The sequence below is a fragment of the Rhincodon typus genome, chromosome 14, assembly GCF_021869965.1.
Source record: "Rhincodon typus isolate 14 chromosome 14, sRhiTyp1.1, whole genome shotgun sequence".
NCBI lineage: Eukaryota > Metazoa > Chordata > Chondrichthyes > Orectolobiformes > Rhincodontidae > Rhincodon > Rhincodon typus.
The window spans coordinates 66,691,782-66,711,599 of record NC_063345.1 but is presented as its reverse complement, the minus strand read 5'-3'; the positions used below and the strand labels follow the sequence as shown (position 1 = coordinate 66,711,599).

At 41.7% G+C, this 19,818-nt stretch overlaps 1 protein-coding gene across 1 annotated transcript in view; it reads left to right on the top strand.

Moving 5' to 3' along the window:
* dock11 (dedicator of cytokinesis 11) overlaps positions 1-19,818 on the top strand; it is a 252,061-nt gene that overhangs the window by 117,839 nt on the left and 114,404 nt on the right. The window contains exons 17-23 of the mRNA XM_048604955.1: positions 76-263; positions 422-487; positions 6,158-6,250; positions 6,358-6,481; positions 8,248-8,369; positions 14,901-14,987; positions 15,131-15,220. Of these exons, the coding sequence (XP_048460912.1) occupies positions 76-263; positions 422-487; positions 6,158-6,250; positions 6,358-6,481; positions 8,248-8,369; positions 14,901-14,987; positions 15,131-15,220 (770 nt within the window). The remainder of the gene's footprint in view (positions 1-75; positions 264-421; positions 488-6,157; positions 6,251-6,357; positions 6,482-8,247; positions 8,370-14,900; positions 14,988-15,130; positions 15,221-19,818) is intronic.

The window sequence follows — 19,818 nt, the reverse complement described above, 5'->3', positions numbered from 1 at the left end:
CCGTTTTATGTTACAAACGTGGCAACCTTTGAAAGCGACTTGACCATAAAAGCCCCACTCTTTCGGCTCATTTAGATTGTGTGACATCATCCTACATGCCTGTGAAACCATTCGAGGAGAGCAGCTGCAGCTGTGTGTCCTTCGAAGTGGAAGAATTTGTGCCCAATATCGCAAAATATATGTACCCCTTCACAGGCTTCAAGAACCACCTATACGTTTACCCCATTCAGCTCAAGTATGACAACCAGAAGACTTTTGCGAAGGTATTGTAGTCTGAATAATTGTGTGCTGAATTTTCTTGTAGAAAAAGATCAGAATTTTCTAATACCAGTCACTAACTACTTAGCTGACTGCCTATCTGTCTCTGTCTCTCTCTCTCTCTCTCTTTCTCTCTCTTCCCCCCCTACCCCCCATCTCCCAGGCAAGAAACATTGCAGTCTATGTCGAGGTCAGGGACTCTGATGGAGATAAATCGCGGCCATTGAAGGTAAGTGAGACGGCTGTCTTGGTTGACTATGCAGAGTTTGCACATTCTCCGCATGGGTTTCATCCCACAGTCCAAAAGCGTGCAGGTTAGGTGGATTGGCCATGCTGAGTTGTCCAGTGTCCAGGGATGTGCAGGCCAGGTGGGTTAGCCATGGGAAATGCAGGGTTACAGGGATGGGATGGATCTGATTGGGATGCTCTGTGAAGGGTTGGTGTGCAAAGACTCTGATCTGCAGTATAGGAACAGGCATTCAGCCCATCAAGGCTGCCCCCACTACTCACTGTGATCATGGTTGATTGAACACTTCAATGCCTTTTACCTGCCCTATCCCCATAACCCTTTGTGGCATTGGTAATCAGAAAGCTATCAATCTCTACCTTCGCACACTCCAATACTGAACCTCCACGACCCCTCTATGATCGAGAAGCCCAAAGGTTTTCAATCCTCTAAGTAAAAAAAAAAATCCTCATCTTTGACTGAAGTAGCACCCCTTTCTTTTCAAACTCTGGGTCCTGACTCTAGACTCTCCAAACAGTGAATCATCTCACCCTGTCAATCCTTTTCTATATTTTGTAAGTTTCAATGAGATCATATTCTTCAAAACTCTAGCGAAGATCAGCCCAGTTGCCCAATCTCTATTCACTGAACAGTCCTGGCTTCCCAGGAATAAGCCTGGTAAACCTTTGTTGCACTGTCCCTATGGCTATTATATCTTTTCTGAGATAAGGGCACAAAAAACTGCACTCAGTACCCCGCATGGTCTAGCCAAGCTCCTATACAATTGAAGCAAGACTTCACTACTGTGTTTATCTATGTATGAGGTGAGTGGTACTTGCCTAACAAATATAGAAGTGTGTGAAATGCTGAGGTTGTGAGTATCAAAAAGGACTGGGGACGGAATAGAAGTACAGCTTTGAGACAAAGGAACATCCATGATTGCAGTGAGTGGCAGAGCAGGCTTGATGAATGAATGACTTTTCCTGTTCCTATTTTCACTGAAGGGGATAAATTGCCGGAATTGTAGTGGAAGCAAATGAAATTTAGGAATGGGATCCCCTAAGTAACAATTCAGTGACCCCAGGCAGTAGGGTGCGGTTTTCATTGTTAGAACCTGTTAATTTCTGATGACGTCTAAGGGGATAGAGTTGTGGAATCTAACCAACACATATCTGCTTATGTGCTTTCCCATTCTAAACTGGCAATGCAGTTTGGAACAAATGTAAGTCAAATACAGTAATTATTTTCATAACTTTTATTAGTTTGATCAAGCATTTATAAAGTGCTCCAAACCTATTTGCTTTTACAAAGTGTTGAACTTTGGCTGCATGTCTAGAAAAGCCTATTCTATGATGCAAATGCCAGTAAATATATTATCATCTGTATATGTTTGGCCCAATCATTGATGTGACAACAGAATTCTTTCTTAATTCAAAGAGTGATCTATTGTGGCTTCTTTAACACAAAATGTTTCAAGCTGCTTTACATGAAAATGGAATTGACACCAAATGAAAGAAAGGAACAGTAGGGAAGGGGATCCAAAATTTGGCAATTCGGTTGATGTCAAGGAGTCTCTGAGAGGAGGAGACAGAGTCAGAGAGATCTGAGGAGGGAATCCATGAGCTTTGGGCTTTGCCAGGTGATGTCCTGTACATCCATGTTAGAAGGATTGAACTTGGAATGGTCAAGAGATCAGAACTGGAGGAATGTATTGACTGTGGACTGAGAAGGTGAGCTATAGAGGGATTTGAACACAAGGATGAAGACTCTAAAATCGAGATATTGTTGGACCAGGAGCCAGTGTGGATCAGTGAGCACTGGAAATATCCTAGAAGAAGGCCTAAACTTCCAACTTAAGGGAAAATGATGTTAAGCTTCAGCGACTGATTGCTACTTAAATTGCCATGTTTTATTAACAAAGACCTGGAACTGAAAAGTTCTCATTGAATACAGACAAGGAACATCTTACAATGAAAGTAGTGGGACAGCAACAGATCAGAAGGTAGGAGTAGTACCATGGACAAGGGAGAGACTGTGGTGAGATATGGAAAGCACTGATGGTGTTGGAGAGGCTTTGTGATATGGATCCCATGATTCTTGTGTTACATCTCAGCTTCCTGTCATTTTGTTATGATTTTGATTTTGCTAATCACTTCAGATTTTGCACCATCAAAAGATGCCCATCTTGACATTTTTCATTTGTGCAATGTGGGTGTCTTCGGCAATACTGTCACTTATTTACCATCCCTAATTGCCCTGAGATGGTTCTAAGCAGAAGTAGGCCATTCAGCCCCTCAACCTGTTCTGCCGGTCAATAAGATCATGGCTGCTGTGATTGTAACCTCAAATCTTCATTCCTGCCTACTTCAGATAACCTTTCATCCTGTTCCTCAACAAGGATCCATCTACCTCTGCCTTAAAAATACCTTAGGACTCTGCCTCCTCCCCCAGGAAGAGAATTTCAAAGGCTCTCAATCTTCTGAGAAAAAAAGAAATCACCTCGTCTCTGTTTTAGGTGGGTGATCCCTAATTATTAACTAGTGACACCAGTTCTAGATTCCCTGTTTAGAGGAAACATCCTTTCTACATTCATCCTGTTAAGGCCCCTCAAGATCGTATATGTATCAATCAAGTTATCTGTTTACATGGGGATTCCTCAGCTCAGTTGGCTGGATGCCTGCTTTGCAATGCAAGGTGACGCCAACAGCGTGGGTTCAATACCTGCACTGGCTGAGGCCCTCTCTCCTCCGGTTAAACCACCATCAATCGTGTCTCTCTAATGAGAGAGCATCCCTATGGTCCTCTGGTACTATGGCAACCACTCTTCTAAACTTCAATGAATATGACCCTTGCCTGTCCAACCGTTCCTCATAAAGTGGTAAGCCTACTATGGATGGATTTAACTGCAGTCTTAGGAGCATACACAGTGCTTTGAAGAAAGGTGCTGCAGAATTTTGAACCAGCGATCCTAAAGGTACAGCGATATAGCTCCACTCAGGAAGGTGTGTTATTTGATTGTATAATTATGGATGGTGTTGTTCCTATATATCTACAAAAAGTATAAAGTTAATGGCAGGACAGAGGGATCTTGGGGTTCAAGTCCATAGCCCCCTGAAAGTGGCCATGCAGGTAGAAAGGATGGTAAAAAAGGCATAAGGCATGCTTGCATTTATTGTTCTGGGAATCGAGTACAAGAATCAGGATGTCATGTTGTAGCTTTATAAGACTTTGGTGAGGCCACCCTTAGAATACTGTGTTTAATTCTGGTTGCCACTTTACAGGAAGGATGTGGAGGCTTTGGAGAGGGTCAGAAGAGGTTTACCATGATGCTGCCTGGATTCGAGGGCATGAGCTATAAGGAGAGGCTAGAAAAACTCTGGTTGTTTTCTCAAGTGGTCGAGGCTGAGGGGAGACTTGATAGAAGTGTATCAAATTATGAGATGCATAGATAAGGTTGATGGTCAGTACCTTTTTCCCAGAGTTGAAATGTCTTATACTAAAGGGCAAGCATTTAAAGTAAGGGGAGAAGGTTCAAAAGAGTTGAGGGGCAAGCTTTTTACACAGAGTGTGTTGGGAATCTGGAGTGCGCTGCCAGGGCTGGTGATGGAGTCAGATACAATAGGAGTATTTAAGAGACTTTTAGATAAGCATATGAATACACATAGAATGGAACGATATGGACCAAGGGCAGGCAGAAGGGATTAGTTAATTTGGCGTCATGTTCGGCACAACGTCGTGAAGAAAGTGAAGTTGGGTGTGATGGCCATTTTATTTTTCAATAAAGCTAGCATCGTGCTTATGAAAAAGAAATTGCAGCAAGCAGTGGGGACAGTAGCACAGTGGTAATGTCACTGGGCTAGGAGTCTGGACCCCCAGGCTAATATTCTGGGCACATGGGATCAAATATCACCATGGCAGTTAGTAAAATGTGAACTCAATAAACAGCAAGCATAATATTGACCATGTAACCACTGTCAATTTTGTCATTGAAAAACCCATCTGGTTGACTAATGTCTTTTAGAGAAGGAAATCTGCAGTCCTAGCCCAGCCTGGCCTACACATGACTTCAGACCCAGAGCAATACGGTTAACTCATAACCATGCTCTGAAATGACCTGGAGTTCAAGGGCAACTAGGGGTGGACATCAAAAGTCAGCCTTGCCACTGACACACCCACATCCCATGCAAGAGTGGAGAAGCCTAAGGAGAGAGTAGGGAAAATTTGGGCAGGAAGGTTGGCACCTCCTGTCTCCAGCCCAGGTAAATCCATTGTGGGAGAGTCCTCCAGCCCCATTGTCCATGGCCAGGCTGGTGAGTGCGTGGCAGTTTCTCGGAACAAGGATGAGGCTCGTTCACAGCAGGAACTTGGAGGTGGACTCTGTTCATGTGAAGAAGCTGTGTTACTGCATCTACCACGTGGTTCTAGCTGGCCGGAAATCTCTCCTGCTTTTACCACCTGTAGATCTTATAGATTAATAATCAACTTGTTTGGCCGCTTAATGGTACAATTTCCATGACCATTAAGTCCTGAGGTTGGAGATTCTGACTCTCCCATTGTGCTCCAATATCTCCTTGACTGGCTTAGGGAGTGGAAAAAATCATCTGGAGTCAATGTTCCTGGATGCGATGGATAATGACGATCCTTGGCCTTGGGGGGATGTCGTACTGGCAGTCACCTCTATCTCCTTAGTTGTGCTTGTGGTCAGCAGCTCTTGACAGCTGGGACTCAGCTCCTGGAGTCTGTGATCCTGGGAAGTACCTGCTTGGTTGTCAATAAGTATTAGGCACTTCAATTGGCAGGCCTTTCTTAAAATTAGACAAGTGTTGGTTCTGTGGTGAATGGAGAGATTCTCATGGCCTTTGTTGTATACTGCACCACACCACCACCCTCCCCACCCCCACCCCCGCCACCCCCCCTATAATAAACTGGTTCTCAACCCTGGATTGGAAAGGTTGACTCTACCTCTCCTATTTTATCTGTTGGGCAAATCTAGAATGAAGGGGACCAATCCTAAAACTGGAATGAAATTAGGAACCGTTTTCTTGCACAATTGAAATAGGAAGAAAAGTAGAAGTATAGATTTCTCCCCGCTACCCCCAACCCCCCCAGATCAAAAGACATGGTTGGTGGGGGAGAAAAATGAAGTTTTCAAGACTTTGATTTTTGATGAGTAAGGATAATGAAGGATTTGGAGCTAATATGGGTAAATGGAGTTGAAGTGCAAAGCTGCTATGATCTGACTGAATGATAGGACAAGATTGAGGGGCTGAATGGCCTCCTCTTCTTCCTAAGATGGTATTTTTGATAGGTATATACTGGCCGTCTGAATTTGATATGTGGATCTGTTATTTCAGTTTAATAATTAATGCAGGGCCTGGGACAGTGGGCACATCAGGACCCATTAATTAGGCTCTAAGTGGCATGCTGTGCTCGGGTTGGAGGGGGCGGTTGCTAGATCAGTGCTGGGGCCCTGTGATTTTTATCCCTGATCCCACTTTGACAGTGTTGCAATTCAATCACTTGTATTATCCTGTTGGTGTGCCACCAGGTCCCAGACCTTATGCAGCCATACAATGTACCACACGTTTTGTTGTGAGAGTTTAATGTTATAATATGCGTCAAAAAGGCTTAAACTGAAACTTGGAATGTTAACCTTTTAACAATTGCCCTTAGTGTATCTACGGAAAACCGGGTGACCATGTGTTCACAACCAAAGCTTGTGCGACAGTTTTGCACCATCAGCAGTGCCCTGAGTTCTACAATGAGGTAAATCAGCTCCTGTTTAATTTGCTGTTTAGAATGTGAGTCTACAAGCTTGTCCACAACTTCTGATGCTGGGTGTCCTATTGCTTTGTGTTTCGGTATTCTTATAGATTAAAATCGAGCTGCCTGTACATCTCCATGAGAAGCATCACCTCCTGTTCACATTTTACCACATCAGCTGTGACATAAATACCAAAGGCACAACGAAGAAACGGGAAATTATTGAGTCGCAGGGTAAGTGTGCAAACATGTGACTAAAAGTAATCCTGAAATTGTGCCTACATTGTCCTCTTCATCACTTTGAATATCATTACATGCTAAACTTGTTGTTTGACATGGGACCTGTTAGCCCACTGGGCTAGTGATGAAGAGGTTGAGAGCTCTAGTTGTGGCAATACATTTCAGTAAATCTCCAGACTTGGATTGATTTATTTGGCATTGAGCGGACTTGATAGAGATCTACAAAATTATGAGATGCACAGATGGGGTTGACGGTCAGAATCTTTCTCCCAGAGTTGAAATGTCTAATACTACGGAAAATGCGTTTAAGGTGAGATGGACAAAGTTCAAAGGAGACATGAAGGAGCAAGTTTTTTTACACAGAGATGTAGGTGGGACTCTGGAACACATTGCCAGGCCCCTTTATCCATACTCTCTGCATTTTGCCAGTCAGCCAATCCCTTATCTATGCCAGTACCTGCCCCTAACACCATGGGCTTTAACTTAGCAGCCTCCTAGTGGCACTTTGGGTCGCAAGCTTTCATTTGGACTCTTTCTCATCATCATATCCTCCCTCACCATTGAAGTAATTTTGTTTCCAATCAGTAAGGCTATTCTGCCTCCTCTGCTGTTTTCCCTGTCTGTCCTGTAAACTTTATAAACTGATATACTTAGTTCCCAGCGCCACTCATCCTGCAGCCATGTCTCAGTAATGGCTACTATATCGTAATCTCCAATTTGAATTTGTGCCTGTGGCTCAGTTAATTTATTTTTAATTTGCAAATGCAAATTCTTTATTTAATAGGTCCAAAATGTTATCTTAAAGCAGTATTGAAATAAGTAAGCTGAAAGTCAGGCAACCCCCTCAAGTGATTGTAGGATTCCGTACACTTCTCCCCCTTCAATGCTTTTGCTGCTATTTACTGTCATGCGCACAGGATTATTTTACTGTAATGTTAATGTAGACATTGTTTTATCCTGGGAGGCAGTGACTTACATTAATGTCCATCACACTTTCTAACAGCCTGTCTGTACAGTGTTGTCAATCCTCTGGTGCTTGGAGGAAGTTAATGAAAGTTTTAGAATGGTTACAGTTTTCTGTATTGTACATTCACTCACTCAGATGAGAAACATGCAAATAATGCTGACGGAGGGAATAAAGTATTGCATAGGGATGCAACAAGTCCTGAATAGGGTTAGAAGCAAAATACTGTGGATGCTGGAGATCTGAAACAAAAACAAGGTGCTACAGAAATTGTCCATTAGTAGAGACAGAAACAGTTAACTTTGGATTCCAAAATGACCTTCTCGTTCATATTGGATTTGCACATTTAACTGTTTCGCTCTCCACAAATACTGGATAAGATTGCATTTCTTCTGTGATTTTCAACTCAGTATCAGTGCAAACCGCTAAAAAAGGGATTGTTTTGCTTTGTTTTTGTTATATAAATTTGTCGCCATATATAGTGTCACATCTAACTTTCATATCTAGAGTAGAGTTAAAGACTTTCATCATCCTTATTAAATGTTAATCAGACTAGCTCACTTCTGCTGGACTGGTTTGCAATGTTTACACTGCTCAATAGTCTGAAAGTGAGGATGATGTCTTGTTTACTTTTGTTGCGTTGGTAGTGGAGAGTATGTTTTGGAACTTTTAAAATCAAAGTCTAAATGTAAGAAGGTAGTTTGGAATTTGGGGTCTTATTAATGTTGTTATATGCTGTTCCAGGGAGCCCAAATGCTACATTGTTTGTGATCAGGTTTTTTTGTACTTTGTTTAGTTGGTTATGCTTGGCAGCCATTAATAAAAGATGGAAGAGTGGTGACATCTGAGCAACATTTGTCCGTGTCGTCTAATCTTCCTCCTGGATACCTGGGCCATCATGATCCAGACAACAAGAAGGTGAGGTGTCCAGTGAAATAAAAGGAGCATGTGTAAGGGTTCCCTCTCTCCATTGCAGTAATTGTTGACGTTTCTGTTTGAGTATGGAATGTGCAGATATTTGCTTAACAATACTACAATGGGCTCTCCAATTTGCCTCTATTTAATGAGTTGTGTTGCTGAGTGGAGGAAAATGGTTCCTCTTTTCTTTGATCTCAGTGGGCAGTAGACAACCCTATCACAGGTTGATATGATCTGTGCCATGGACTGAGACTCTTGGCCTCTTTCACACTCTGATTATCTCTCACCTAGCAGCATTGGAGCAGAAGGCTGGATTGTCCATTTCTCTGGGGATTGGATTGAGCACTGTCCATTGCCCCAAAGAGACAGGGACCTAACCTTTTGGCTTATTGATGAGATGTTGGCACTTCAAGCTCCATGCATCCCACGTTTCCATCCATCTGCATTGTGGGTGGATGCTAGTTTCATGACAATAAACTGCTGTTTCCAAGAAAAGTCACTGTGATTTTGTTGGCTTTCCTGCTGTTGATATTGAAATCTTCGTGGAAGTCTATGCTGCTTGTGATGTTTTCCAGTTCCTGGAGCACAGTAGTTGTGCGATGATTGGCAGGCAGGACAACATGAGGCAATACTGCAGCCAGTCGATTGGAGTAAACTTGAATGTGCTCTTATAGCAGTGTTCAGCTACAGGACCTTAGGGCAGTGCAGTATTCTCCAGCAAAGTTGCCTCTGTTGGGCTCCGATTCCTTCTGGTTTTCCTTTAATATCTAGAGTAGACACCAATAAAATTCCATGGGCATATAAGCATAAGGACCATTGCATGACACTGCAGCAAATAGACAAAATGAAAAAATCACTAAGACCGGATTTAGTAGGTCATTCAAGGGTAACTGAAAGCTTAATTGAAAAGATGGATTTCGGAAGGATTCTTGACAATGGGAGGAAGAAGTACAAAGTTTTTGGGAAGGAGTTTCAGTAAATTGGACTTGAAACCTTTGAAGCTTCTTTGTACCTCCCCTGCACCACATCAATAGCGATGGACATGATGCAGGAATCAAAGAGCAAGCATCCTGAGAGGAGTATAGGGTTGAGGAATTCATGAGATGAGGATTCTAAATTTAACATTTGGGTTAGAGAGCCCGCATAGGTTAGTGAAGATGAGTGAGTGACGGGCAAGCAGCAGATTGGTGAAGTAAAGGAAACCTTGGTATAATCAAAGCTGGAGTGGCAAAGGAATATATAAGACGAATGGAGGGTTGAAATAGGCAAAGGTTGAGTGGAGCTGCAGGAGGAAATAGCCAGTCTCGCAATAGAGTTTAAAACAGCACTGAGGTCAAATACCAAGAATGAACTTCAGGTGTGATAATGGGGGCAATGAAGGAAAGGATAGACTCAGAGGTACAGTGGAAGTCCTAGATAATGGTGTTGTTATTTCTGATTCTGAGCTGAGGGAAGTTGTATCTCAGCTGGGACTTGATACAGACAGTGAAGACAGAACTCTGGATATCCAAGACTGGAATGTTGACTGATCTTTTCCAGCTTGGAGTTATTCCTTTTCATTTAGTTTTAGATTCTAAAAAAACATGAAAATAGTGAGAATAAAACACCAGTCTACTATTTAGATTTCTGTCTGGCGGGTTTTTAAACATAATTTCTGTTTGTCAGATTTATAAATACAGAACAGTGAATGAATTAGTTTTGGGTTCTGGTGAGGATAGTCTTCAGTAAGATTGCTAGAAAAGGCACATAATATCATTTTATAATCTGTGAGAAGACGGTGCTGATTGGATAGCGAGTGGTCTGTGATCGGTGGAGGCACATCCATGGAGAATGCATCAGTTAAATGATGACTGACCGTTAATTGCTGAGATTCATTTCAATTAAAACCAGGCAGGTTGACTCTGGTCAAGACAATTCCCTGAGGAATGAACTTGTGAAAGGCTGTTATTTATTGAAATCGGTGGAACGTATGTACATGTTCCTCCTGTCTGCCAAGAGGAATTTTACAGAACTATCAAAAAGAAAAGGACAGAGAGAATAGAGAAGATCAGGTGACACTCAAAGGTAATATTGGTAAGAAGAGACAAGCACAAGTGGGGGACATATCATTTGGGATGATTAAGAGATCCATACTGGGTTAAATAGCCACTCCATGGTAAGGTACTGTGGGAAAAAGAAAATATACTAAAAGATGAGAGGAACGTTTATCAATGGACATCAATGCAACACTGCGTGCTATTCATATACAACATCTAAACTAAGATAACATTTCAGTGGAGCACCGAGAGAGTGCTATGTTTTAGGAGATTCAAAAGAGGCTATGTAAAATACAGTAATTGAACAATGAAGAAACAGTTCCTGGTCAATATTCATCCTTCAACTGATGCCAAATGCAGGTCACCTGCTCACTAACCGCATTCACCTTGCTGTGGCAAACTATGACTATATATCAACTAACACCATTCCCTCTCACTCTTCTTGAGAGGCTGTAGTGTTTTAAATTGAATCATCATGATTGAGTTTATTAAAGCTTTTACTCCAGTAAATAGCCCAAAGTTCTTGATGACTCCTACCTCCCAATAGCAATGCTCATGTATTTTATCAGTGGCCTAAAAGCATGAAATCATATTATTCTTTAATCCCATTCTAAGTCCTTTTCCATGGAATTTCCATGTTGCTGATTACTTGGTTAAAATTAAGGTGTCTTTTGTTGACAGTATCACAGTTATTACTGTGCAGCGCTGTGTCATGTGAGAAGAAAGAGAGGTTGCCCAAGATAATGAAGAAATCAGCCAGGGTCATAATTGGGTCGGTTTCTGTAAACCTCACTGTCCTTTGAGACCACGGAAACCCTGCTTTAATATTACTGTAAATTTAATTAATTGGCAATTTAATGTGTTCAAAAGTAGTTCAATTCGTTATCATTTGCAGGAGCTGTGGTCTCCCAACTGCAGAACAGATGAACAAAACTATAAACACAAGATCAATATCAGTTACTGTAGTAACTTCTGATCTAAGATTTGGGCAGATTATTGAAACCAATAGCTGCTCAGAAGCCGAGAGTAGTTGTATTATAGTTTTTTTGTAATGTATTGCCTGAAATAAATGTCAACATTTAGTACTATGTCACAGACCTGCATTCACATAACCTGAGGAAGGGTCACCGGACCCGAAACGTTAACTGTGTTTATTCCTCCACAGATGCAGCCAGACCTGCTGAGCTTTTCCAGCAACTTTGTTTTTGTTCCTGATTTACAGCATCCGCAGTTCTTTTGATTTTTATTCACATAACTTGGATTTGGCATGGCTTTCATCCAAGGCTTGTGAATCTTCCCAGTTATTTGCTACTGCATGGAGATCACCAGGAACAGGGACTACAGCACGTGTCAGTTCAGTTACGATCCCAGTTGTGGCACTATTGATTGTGTTGGTCAGGGCATGAATGAGGTATCTAGCTGTAATCAGAAGGGTAGAGTAACTGCAGTTTTTCGGCTCTGCTGCATAATTGTGTTCTGTTGTGTCACTATTCCTCCTGACCCAGGGCCCTGGTTGAGTTTAGGTTGTGCAATATGGTTGTGCTCCAATATTCTTGCTCTCGCAGTTCTGTGTCCACGTATAGTCATGGCCCAAGAGTGTCTACTGGATGCTTGCCCATTGTGAGGGTTAGTGTATGGCAATCTTGGCCCAAATAGTCTATGGGATCCATGTCATATCAAAATATGAAGCTATCTGTAATGAAACAAACCTGCATGCAGCTTTTAGACCAATTTAATTGAAATTGAACCTAAATTCTCATGTTGTATTTTAATGGATGTCAGGGTCTGTACAGAAGGTCTGTTGAATATTCTAGTTGTCCAACAATCTTGATCACCAGGAGTTCAGATATCAACTCTGATGGGCAACATAACCTTACTCTTTCTGTGTTCACGACAGGGGCTACTAAGTAATGATCATGAGCACTCAATTTATTTTTCCTGTGATTCAGGAGCACTGAAGCAATTTGTTACTTTTTTCAAAACCAAATTGGTCACAGATAGGGTGTGTATCAAACCTAATACTGTCTCTCTCGGGTAATGAATATACTCAACACATTACGTTGTGGGTGGTACAGTGGCTTAGTGGTTAGCACTGTTGCCTCACAGCGCCAAGGACCTGGGTTCGATTCCATCTTTGGGCGACTGTCTGTGTGGAGTTTGCACATTCTCCCCATGTCTGCATGGGTTTCCTCGGGGTGCTCTGGTTTCCTCCCACAGTCCAAAGATGTGCAGGTAGGTGGATTGGCTATGCTAAATTGCACATAGTGCCCAGGGATGTTTAGGTTAGGTGGGTTAGACAAGGGAAATGCAGGGGTAAGGGAATGGGTCTGGGAGGGGTGCGCTTCAGAGGGGCGGTGTAGACTTATTGGGCTGAATGGCCTGTTTCCACACTGTAGGGATTCTATGATCTATGATGTTGCTGAATGAAGTTACAGTCCTATCCTACAATACTCTGGAGAGATTTAAGCATTCAGAACTATTCTAAATTCACAGTAAATAGTAATAAGTAAATTTACAGCAAGTTTAAAAAGTGGTGGTATTTGTTTGTATTTTCTTGCTGTTGTCCTTGTTGACGTGTCTCGGTGAAAATCTGACCTGTGATTTCAAAAGTCACATGCTGAAGCCTGATTCTGGAGCCTGAGCATGTAGAGTGCAGTGGGGTGACTGAGGAAATTTTGCATCATGTTTGATAAGGGATTTTAACACGGATATCATCTGTTACTTTAGAAGAACTATTAAAAAAGCCATGACACTCTTAAAACAGTCAATGAATTTGCCTGCTGTCCTGCAGGGGATCAAGATGTTTTATGTTTCAAAGTGGCTTCTTGAGATTTTCCCGAAGAATTTTGATTTTCCTGGGTTCCAGTTTGATTTTCAGGGGCTCCTTTGCTCGTTCTCATGTGATGCAGTCATACAGTAACATAACTTCATATATTTGTTTTCTTACAGTTTCCTTCTTTAGTTGGATAACAACATGTATCAACAAAACTTTAATTTCTCATGTGCTCAGAAGCAGACTCAATAGGAACTTTTAAAAGGGATACATATTTGAAGAAAAATTAGCAATGTAATGGGAAAGAGCAGGGTCGGGAACTAAGATAATTCTTTCATGGAATTGGTAGACATGATGGGCCAAATTGTCATCTCGTGCTAAGGAATTTATGAAATGATTACATCTGGTCTAATTTATTTTTTTTAAGTAGATTTGAAGTACAGTCACTTTGGAGACTTTTTTCAGATAGGCAGCATCACTTTGCATCTTTGATGTCAGTGAGATTCACACACAAGGTACAAGGGCGTACACTTATAGATTTAACCTTAATGGCAGGACATCTATCTTCTATAAAGTCAATAACCGTCCATAAAACCTTTTTCGTCGTAATGGGTGGTGTGAACAATGTTTTAACATCAAGGCTATTCTAGAAATACCTCGTAGGTGCCCAGAATACTGATTAGCAGTTTTTAATTTTTGTTTTAAATTGTAGTCTCCACAGATAGAGTGCCAGATATAAATCACAGTGGCAAGCTCAACAATGTATTAGTGTCTAATGTCATAATCCACTCGCTTCAATGCTCCTGGGTAAGAGCGAGGGGCAGTGGAATCCTTTCTCATTGAATGTGGTTAGAGGTCTGTGAACGTGAGAGAACCTCATGGTAACTGGTGGCTGTTGATCTCCCATTATTACAGGCCTGAGGCCTACCACCACCTACAAGCTGTCTCTCCCTCTCTCTACATAAGATTATGTGCTCACCTTCCCTTGCACACTTCCAATCACTTTGATATTTTAGCTCCTCTCTTACCATAGACGCAATGGCTCTGTCAACAAGAAAGCTTTATATTGAGGAGAAAATAAAAATGGGACTGATCTTTTCCCTGCTGGTTGCCTACCCTGACCCTGACCCTAACCTGTGAAGACATTCCTGATTGTGGCAGCGTTTGTGGTTGCCTGAATCTTGCTTCCAGCCTCATTACTGGGCCACTTCCTCCCTTGGTTTTTTTTTTTCCCCTCTCTGCTTCCTTTCCTTAGCCTCCTGGAAGGTGTAGATTCTCGGTCACAAGTCCCCTACTGATGGTGTTGAGTATAATTGCTCTACCATCTCCAATCACCACCATCGACTCTGTCTCTTGGAGATTGGTCAGTACAGAAGAGATGGAAGTTCTGATTGGTGGAGCAGCTTCTCACATATTCTAAATCCTTGATATATTGTGGGTGACTTTTCCCAACTTTTTTGCCATCATTTTGTTCTTTTTATGGGCTATTTTGAGACTCCTGGTGATGATTTCACCCTTTGCCCTGTGTACTTTGAATTCTGCATCCTGACTAACATTTCTCCCCCAACCAACACCACTGACGATACCTGTGCAAATGGTTACCAAGCCCACATGGCAATAAAACCCATTACAACAAACTAGCTCATTACACTCAATGTATTTGGAATATTCTGAAGCGCAATTTAAACACTGATCTCATTCTATTTTTCTTTAATTCTGCAGCACGCAATTCCTGATATTAAATGGGTAGATGGAGGAAAACCTTTATTGAAAGTTAAAAATCATTTGGTGTCCACCATTTACACAGAGGTAAGTAGATTTAATGACATTCAATACATAAATTCCTCTGCTGATACGTATATGCTGTGTACAGTCATGTACTATTCGAGTGACAATGTGTCCTGTTCTTGCGGTTACCATGTGTCTACGTGTAATTTCTGTTTTTTTTACAGGACCAGTACTTGCACAGTTTCTTCCACCATTGTCAAACAAGCCAATCGGCATCACAGGAGATCGCAGGTGACCTTGTGAAATACCTGAAGGTAGTGTATTCTGTACACTCACTTTCTGTGGTGTAAGTAATTGATTACAGTCATTCTGAGATAAAACCAGCTCAGGATGGGCTAATATGTAACAAACAGCATGGCTTAAAGCAAGCAAAGACAGTACTCAGGCAGTGTTGCTCCTGGATGAGACATCCTCTGCACTAGTTATGAAATGTAATGTCTCTCCTTTAGGCAAATCTGACTGAAGGTGGACTGTTTTTTTAACAAAGATTCAGCAGAGATCCCACATACTTTTGCTGCATTCAAGAAAGAGCCAGGTTCTAGTTTCATGATCTAAAAATACTTTTTTGTGAGAATGTATAGTGACACACGTCTTAAAGGAAAATAAAGAGCAGCCCATCGCACTGCAGTGGATGGAGTCAAGGCTCAGGAATGATTTAATTTACCAGCTGACTCCATGCCAAGTGCCACAAGGGGAAAGGGAGGAACACTTTCTGCTGATGCTGCGATTGTTGTAACTGAGGACCGGTTTTGACATTGCTTGCAGTACAGTCTCAGGAGTGCATGCCTGTTCTCTGTGACCAGTTTGTGGGTATTATCAAAGCTAGACAAAGGAAAGGGAACATTACTGGAATTGACTTGAACTGATATGATCGATTGTCTGAGTGCTTGTGTTAATGAGGACAGATGTGTGCTTTTGAATGCTCACACAGCATACACACACTTACTCCTTCAATTAAACTAATTGTTGTTTATGGCAACTTGCTGCAAATTATTACACAGGAAAATGATGCGTGCCATATTTTTCGACCCTGTTCCATAAGATCGTGTCTGGTTAACCTCAGCAGTGCGTTTCTGTTCTTACTCCATATCCCTTGTCACCTCTAATATCCAAAAATCCTTTGATCTCAATCTTGAATATACCTGATCCCTGAGCATCTACTGCTCTCTGGTACAAGAGGCCCAAAGGTTCACAACTCAAATATCTCCTTATTGTCACAGTCCTACATGGCTGACTCCTCATCCTGAGTCCTGATATCTAGACCCTGCCACCAGTCCTGTCAGCCTCTACCCTATTGACCTCTCAAAATAGTTCAGGCGTTCAAGTGAAATTGCCTCTCGTTCTTTTAAACTCCAGCAAAAACAGAGCTATTTTCTCAATCTCTCCTCACAAGGCAAGACCTTCACCCCATTTTTTGTCTGCAGGAATGCCGAGTTGTGAGTTCTGTTCAAAAGTGGGGCGCTTGAATTTTTTATTTCCAAATATCCATCTGACAGTTTCCTTAAGTTAGTGGAAATTATCTTTGTTTTCTTCACGCACATGACCAGAGCATTCAGCCCCAAGTCCATTGACTGCTCCTGTACTAGGACCATCTCTCAATTCTGGCCTTCCTGTAAACAAATATCTATAACTTTCATGCAAACTGTGTTATATCAAAAGCTCTGATGCTATCAATCAGCCTGTCTTAATTAGCCCAGAGTGTAGGATTAAACCCTAACTGCAGCGAACTGTGGGATCGTGTTTAATAGCGACCAAGATCGGTGAGTGGCAAAAATAGCCTCTTTATTGAGCATCGGCATTAGCACATTTCAGGGTAGCGATGGAATCCAAAGGACAGTTTTACAGTAGCTTCTTTTATACACTGTTGTTACATACATTAAAATTTTAGCATTATGGTGTCACATAGTTGCCTCTATTGTACATAACTTTGCATTACATCTGTCCTGGGGAAGCAGGAGATGGTTTAAGAACTTGTTAAATGCTGGCTGTTACTCCTGATGGGATTAGAGTATCTGTCCGGTCTGAGCTTGCATAATTAAGAGGTGTTATGTCTTTAAAATTAGTAATGTTAGTGAAAATACGAGATCGGTATGATCTAAATAAGTGAGAAATTATATGTGTACTAAATAAAAGTATTGAGGATATTAAACTGATCTCCCGCAGCTGGGTCGTGAGATTTCATTTGCTATTGCCAGTTTTGACAGTTCTTACACATTCATTCATGCAGGTTCACGGAAGCGTTGTTTTGATAGTAAATTTCTTAAAGGGTAGCACCCCTATTTAATATGTATTTAAAATGTACATACTAGTGGAGAAAACTGTTTTGATGTTCTGCAACCTATTCAGGTCCTGAGAGATGGTTGCTAAGGGCTAATTAATATTATAATCTTTCCGTCATTTCGAGTGAGTTATGGAGACACGATGGTGGGTATGACATTATTCTGAGTAGGTTACGGTATTAACACTTATTCAGGGGTAGCCTTTGATACAGAAACAAGTCTAAACGCTGCTTGCAGCATGGAGCTGGTAAGAATTGAAAGGTGTGAAGAAGGAGTAATAGTTTAGATGTGATACTTAATTGAGTTAAATGCGATTTTATGAATGAGTGAATGGAAACAAGGTATAGTAAACATAGTATGCTTGTGAGTAAGTTAGTAAAGAGTTATGAATGATTGAAACGTGATATAGTAAACATAGAGCGATTGTGAGCGAATTGATAAAGAGAACCATAATACAATACCTCACAGAACCATATTGGAGAACACAAGAAGCCCCCAACTCTCTGCTATCAGAGAATCAAAGGTTAGCATATCGCCACTCACAGGAATATAGAAAATAGAAACAGAAGTAGGCCATTCAGCCCCTCGAGCCTGCTCTGTCATTCAGTGTGATTATGGCTGATCATCCACCTCAGTACCCTGTTCCCGCATTCTCCTCATGCCCTCTGATCTCTTTAGCCCTTCATTTCAAGATACACCAGCCAAAGCATTGGGTCATGTTCGTCACCAGTTGCAAAGTGATCTGTGACGTTGCAAAAACCACTACAAAAATCCAGATTCTTTGTTACACACAATATGCATGCACCTTTAAACACGCATGCTTAGGAAAATATGGATTCACAAACACAAGGAATAAAAATGTACACCCCAGCACACTCACCCCATATATATGTACACAGACACAAAACAAATCACACAACTCCAGCTATAGAAATAAACATTTCTGTTACATTCAGTCAAACTCGTGAATGGTCCAACCATGTGGCTTTGGTAGTTCTAAAAGAAACAGAATATGAAATTCATCATGAGCTGACGAAAAATGGTTTGTATGTAAACATAATATTTAATAGCAGTTTTGTTTTCTTTCCCAGATGTACTCGAGTCCATATGTGGGAATTCCATTTGCTTAGTTCACTCGTCCAGACAGATTGGTTAGTGTCAGTCAGCATGATCCTTCTGCAATTTCATCCTGTGGAAATTGCAGTTGGTCAGTGGTTGGTTCAGGGTGAACCTCGGCATGGTCAACAAATGTGTCTGTCTGCTGCTCAGTCAGTGCTCTCTTTGATTTTGCTGTGACCACTATATCCACTCCATTCAATTCAAAATCCTGCTCTTTGTTTATGATTCCCCTTCTTCCTTCTTGCATTCCATCTCCTCTGCAATCTCTTTCAGCAGCCTGAAACCCAACACTCCAATGCCAACTTGCTTTATGCTCTTCAACCCATCCCTCTCGCCCAATCCTTACCACCCCAATTACAAATAATCATGGCCCGACTTTGTTTTGTCAATCCTACTCATTGAAATTCTATCCCTAAACTTCTTTTAAAAATAAAAGCATTTGCAGGATATCTACACTACTGGCTTGGCCAGCAATTGTCATCCATTCTTGGTGTCATGGTGTAACACAGCATGGAAACAGACGCTTCGGCCCAAACTGGTCCATGCTGACCATGGTTGCCCACTCGGCTAGTTCCAATTGCCCGCATGTGGTCCGTATCCCTCTAAACCCTTCCCGTCCATGTACCTATCCAAATGTTTATTACATGGTGCTATTATACCTGCCTCAACCGCTTTGTTTGGCAACCTATTCCATATACGCACCAATCTCTGGGAAGATGTTGCTCCTCAGGACCTCCTTAAATCTTTCCCATCTTACCATAAACCTATGCTTTCTAGTTTTCAATTCCACATCCCTGGCAAAAAGACTGTCTGCATTCATCCTATCAATGCTTCTCATGATTTTATACACCTCAATAAGGTCACTCCTCATTCTCCTACATCCCAAGGAATAAAGTCTTTTCCTGGCCAACTTCTCCCACTGACTCAGGTCTACTAGTCCTGGCAACATCCTCGTAAATCTTCTTTGCACACTTTCCATTTAACTAGGTCACCCTGTTATAGGAAAGACAAAAACTGTACACAATACTCCAAGTGCGGCATCACCAACGACTTATACAACTGTAACATAACGTCCTAACTCGTATGCTCGATGCCTTGACCAATGAAGGCTAGCATGCAAAATGCCTTCTTCACCACCCTGTCAATACTTACTTGTACTTGTACTCCTAGGTCCCTCTGTTCTGCAACACTGCTCAAGACCTTACCATTTACTGTATAAGTTCTACCTTGGTTTGACTTTCCAAAGTACAACACCTCACACTCATCTGTATTGAATTGCGTTTGCCAATCCTCAGCCCACTTCCCCATCTGATCAAAATTTCTCTGAGATAGTAAGAACTGCCGATGCTGGAGTCTGAGATAACGCAGTGTGGAGCTGGAGGAACACAGCATGCCAGGCAGCATCACAGGAGCAGGAAAGCTGACGTTTTGGGTCAGGACCCTTCTTCAGAAAA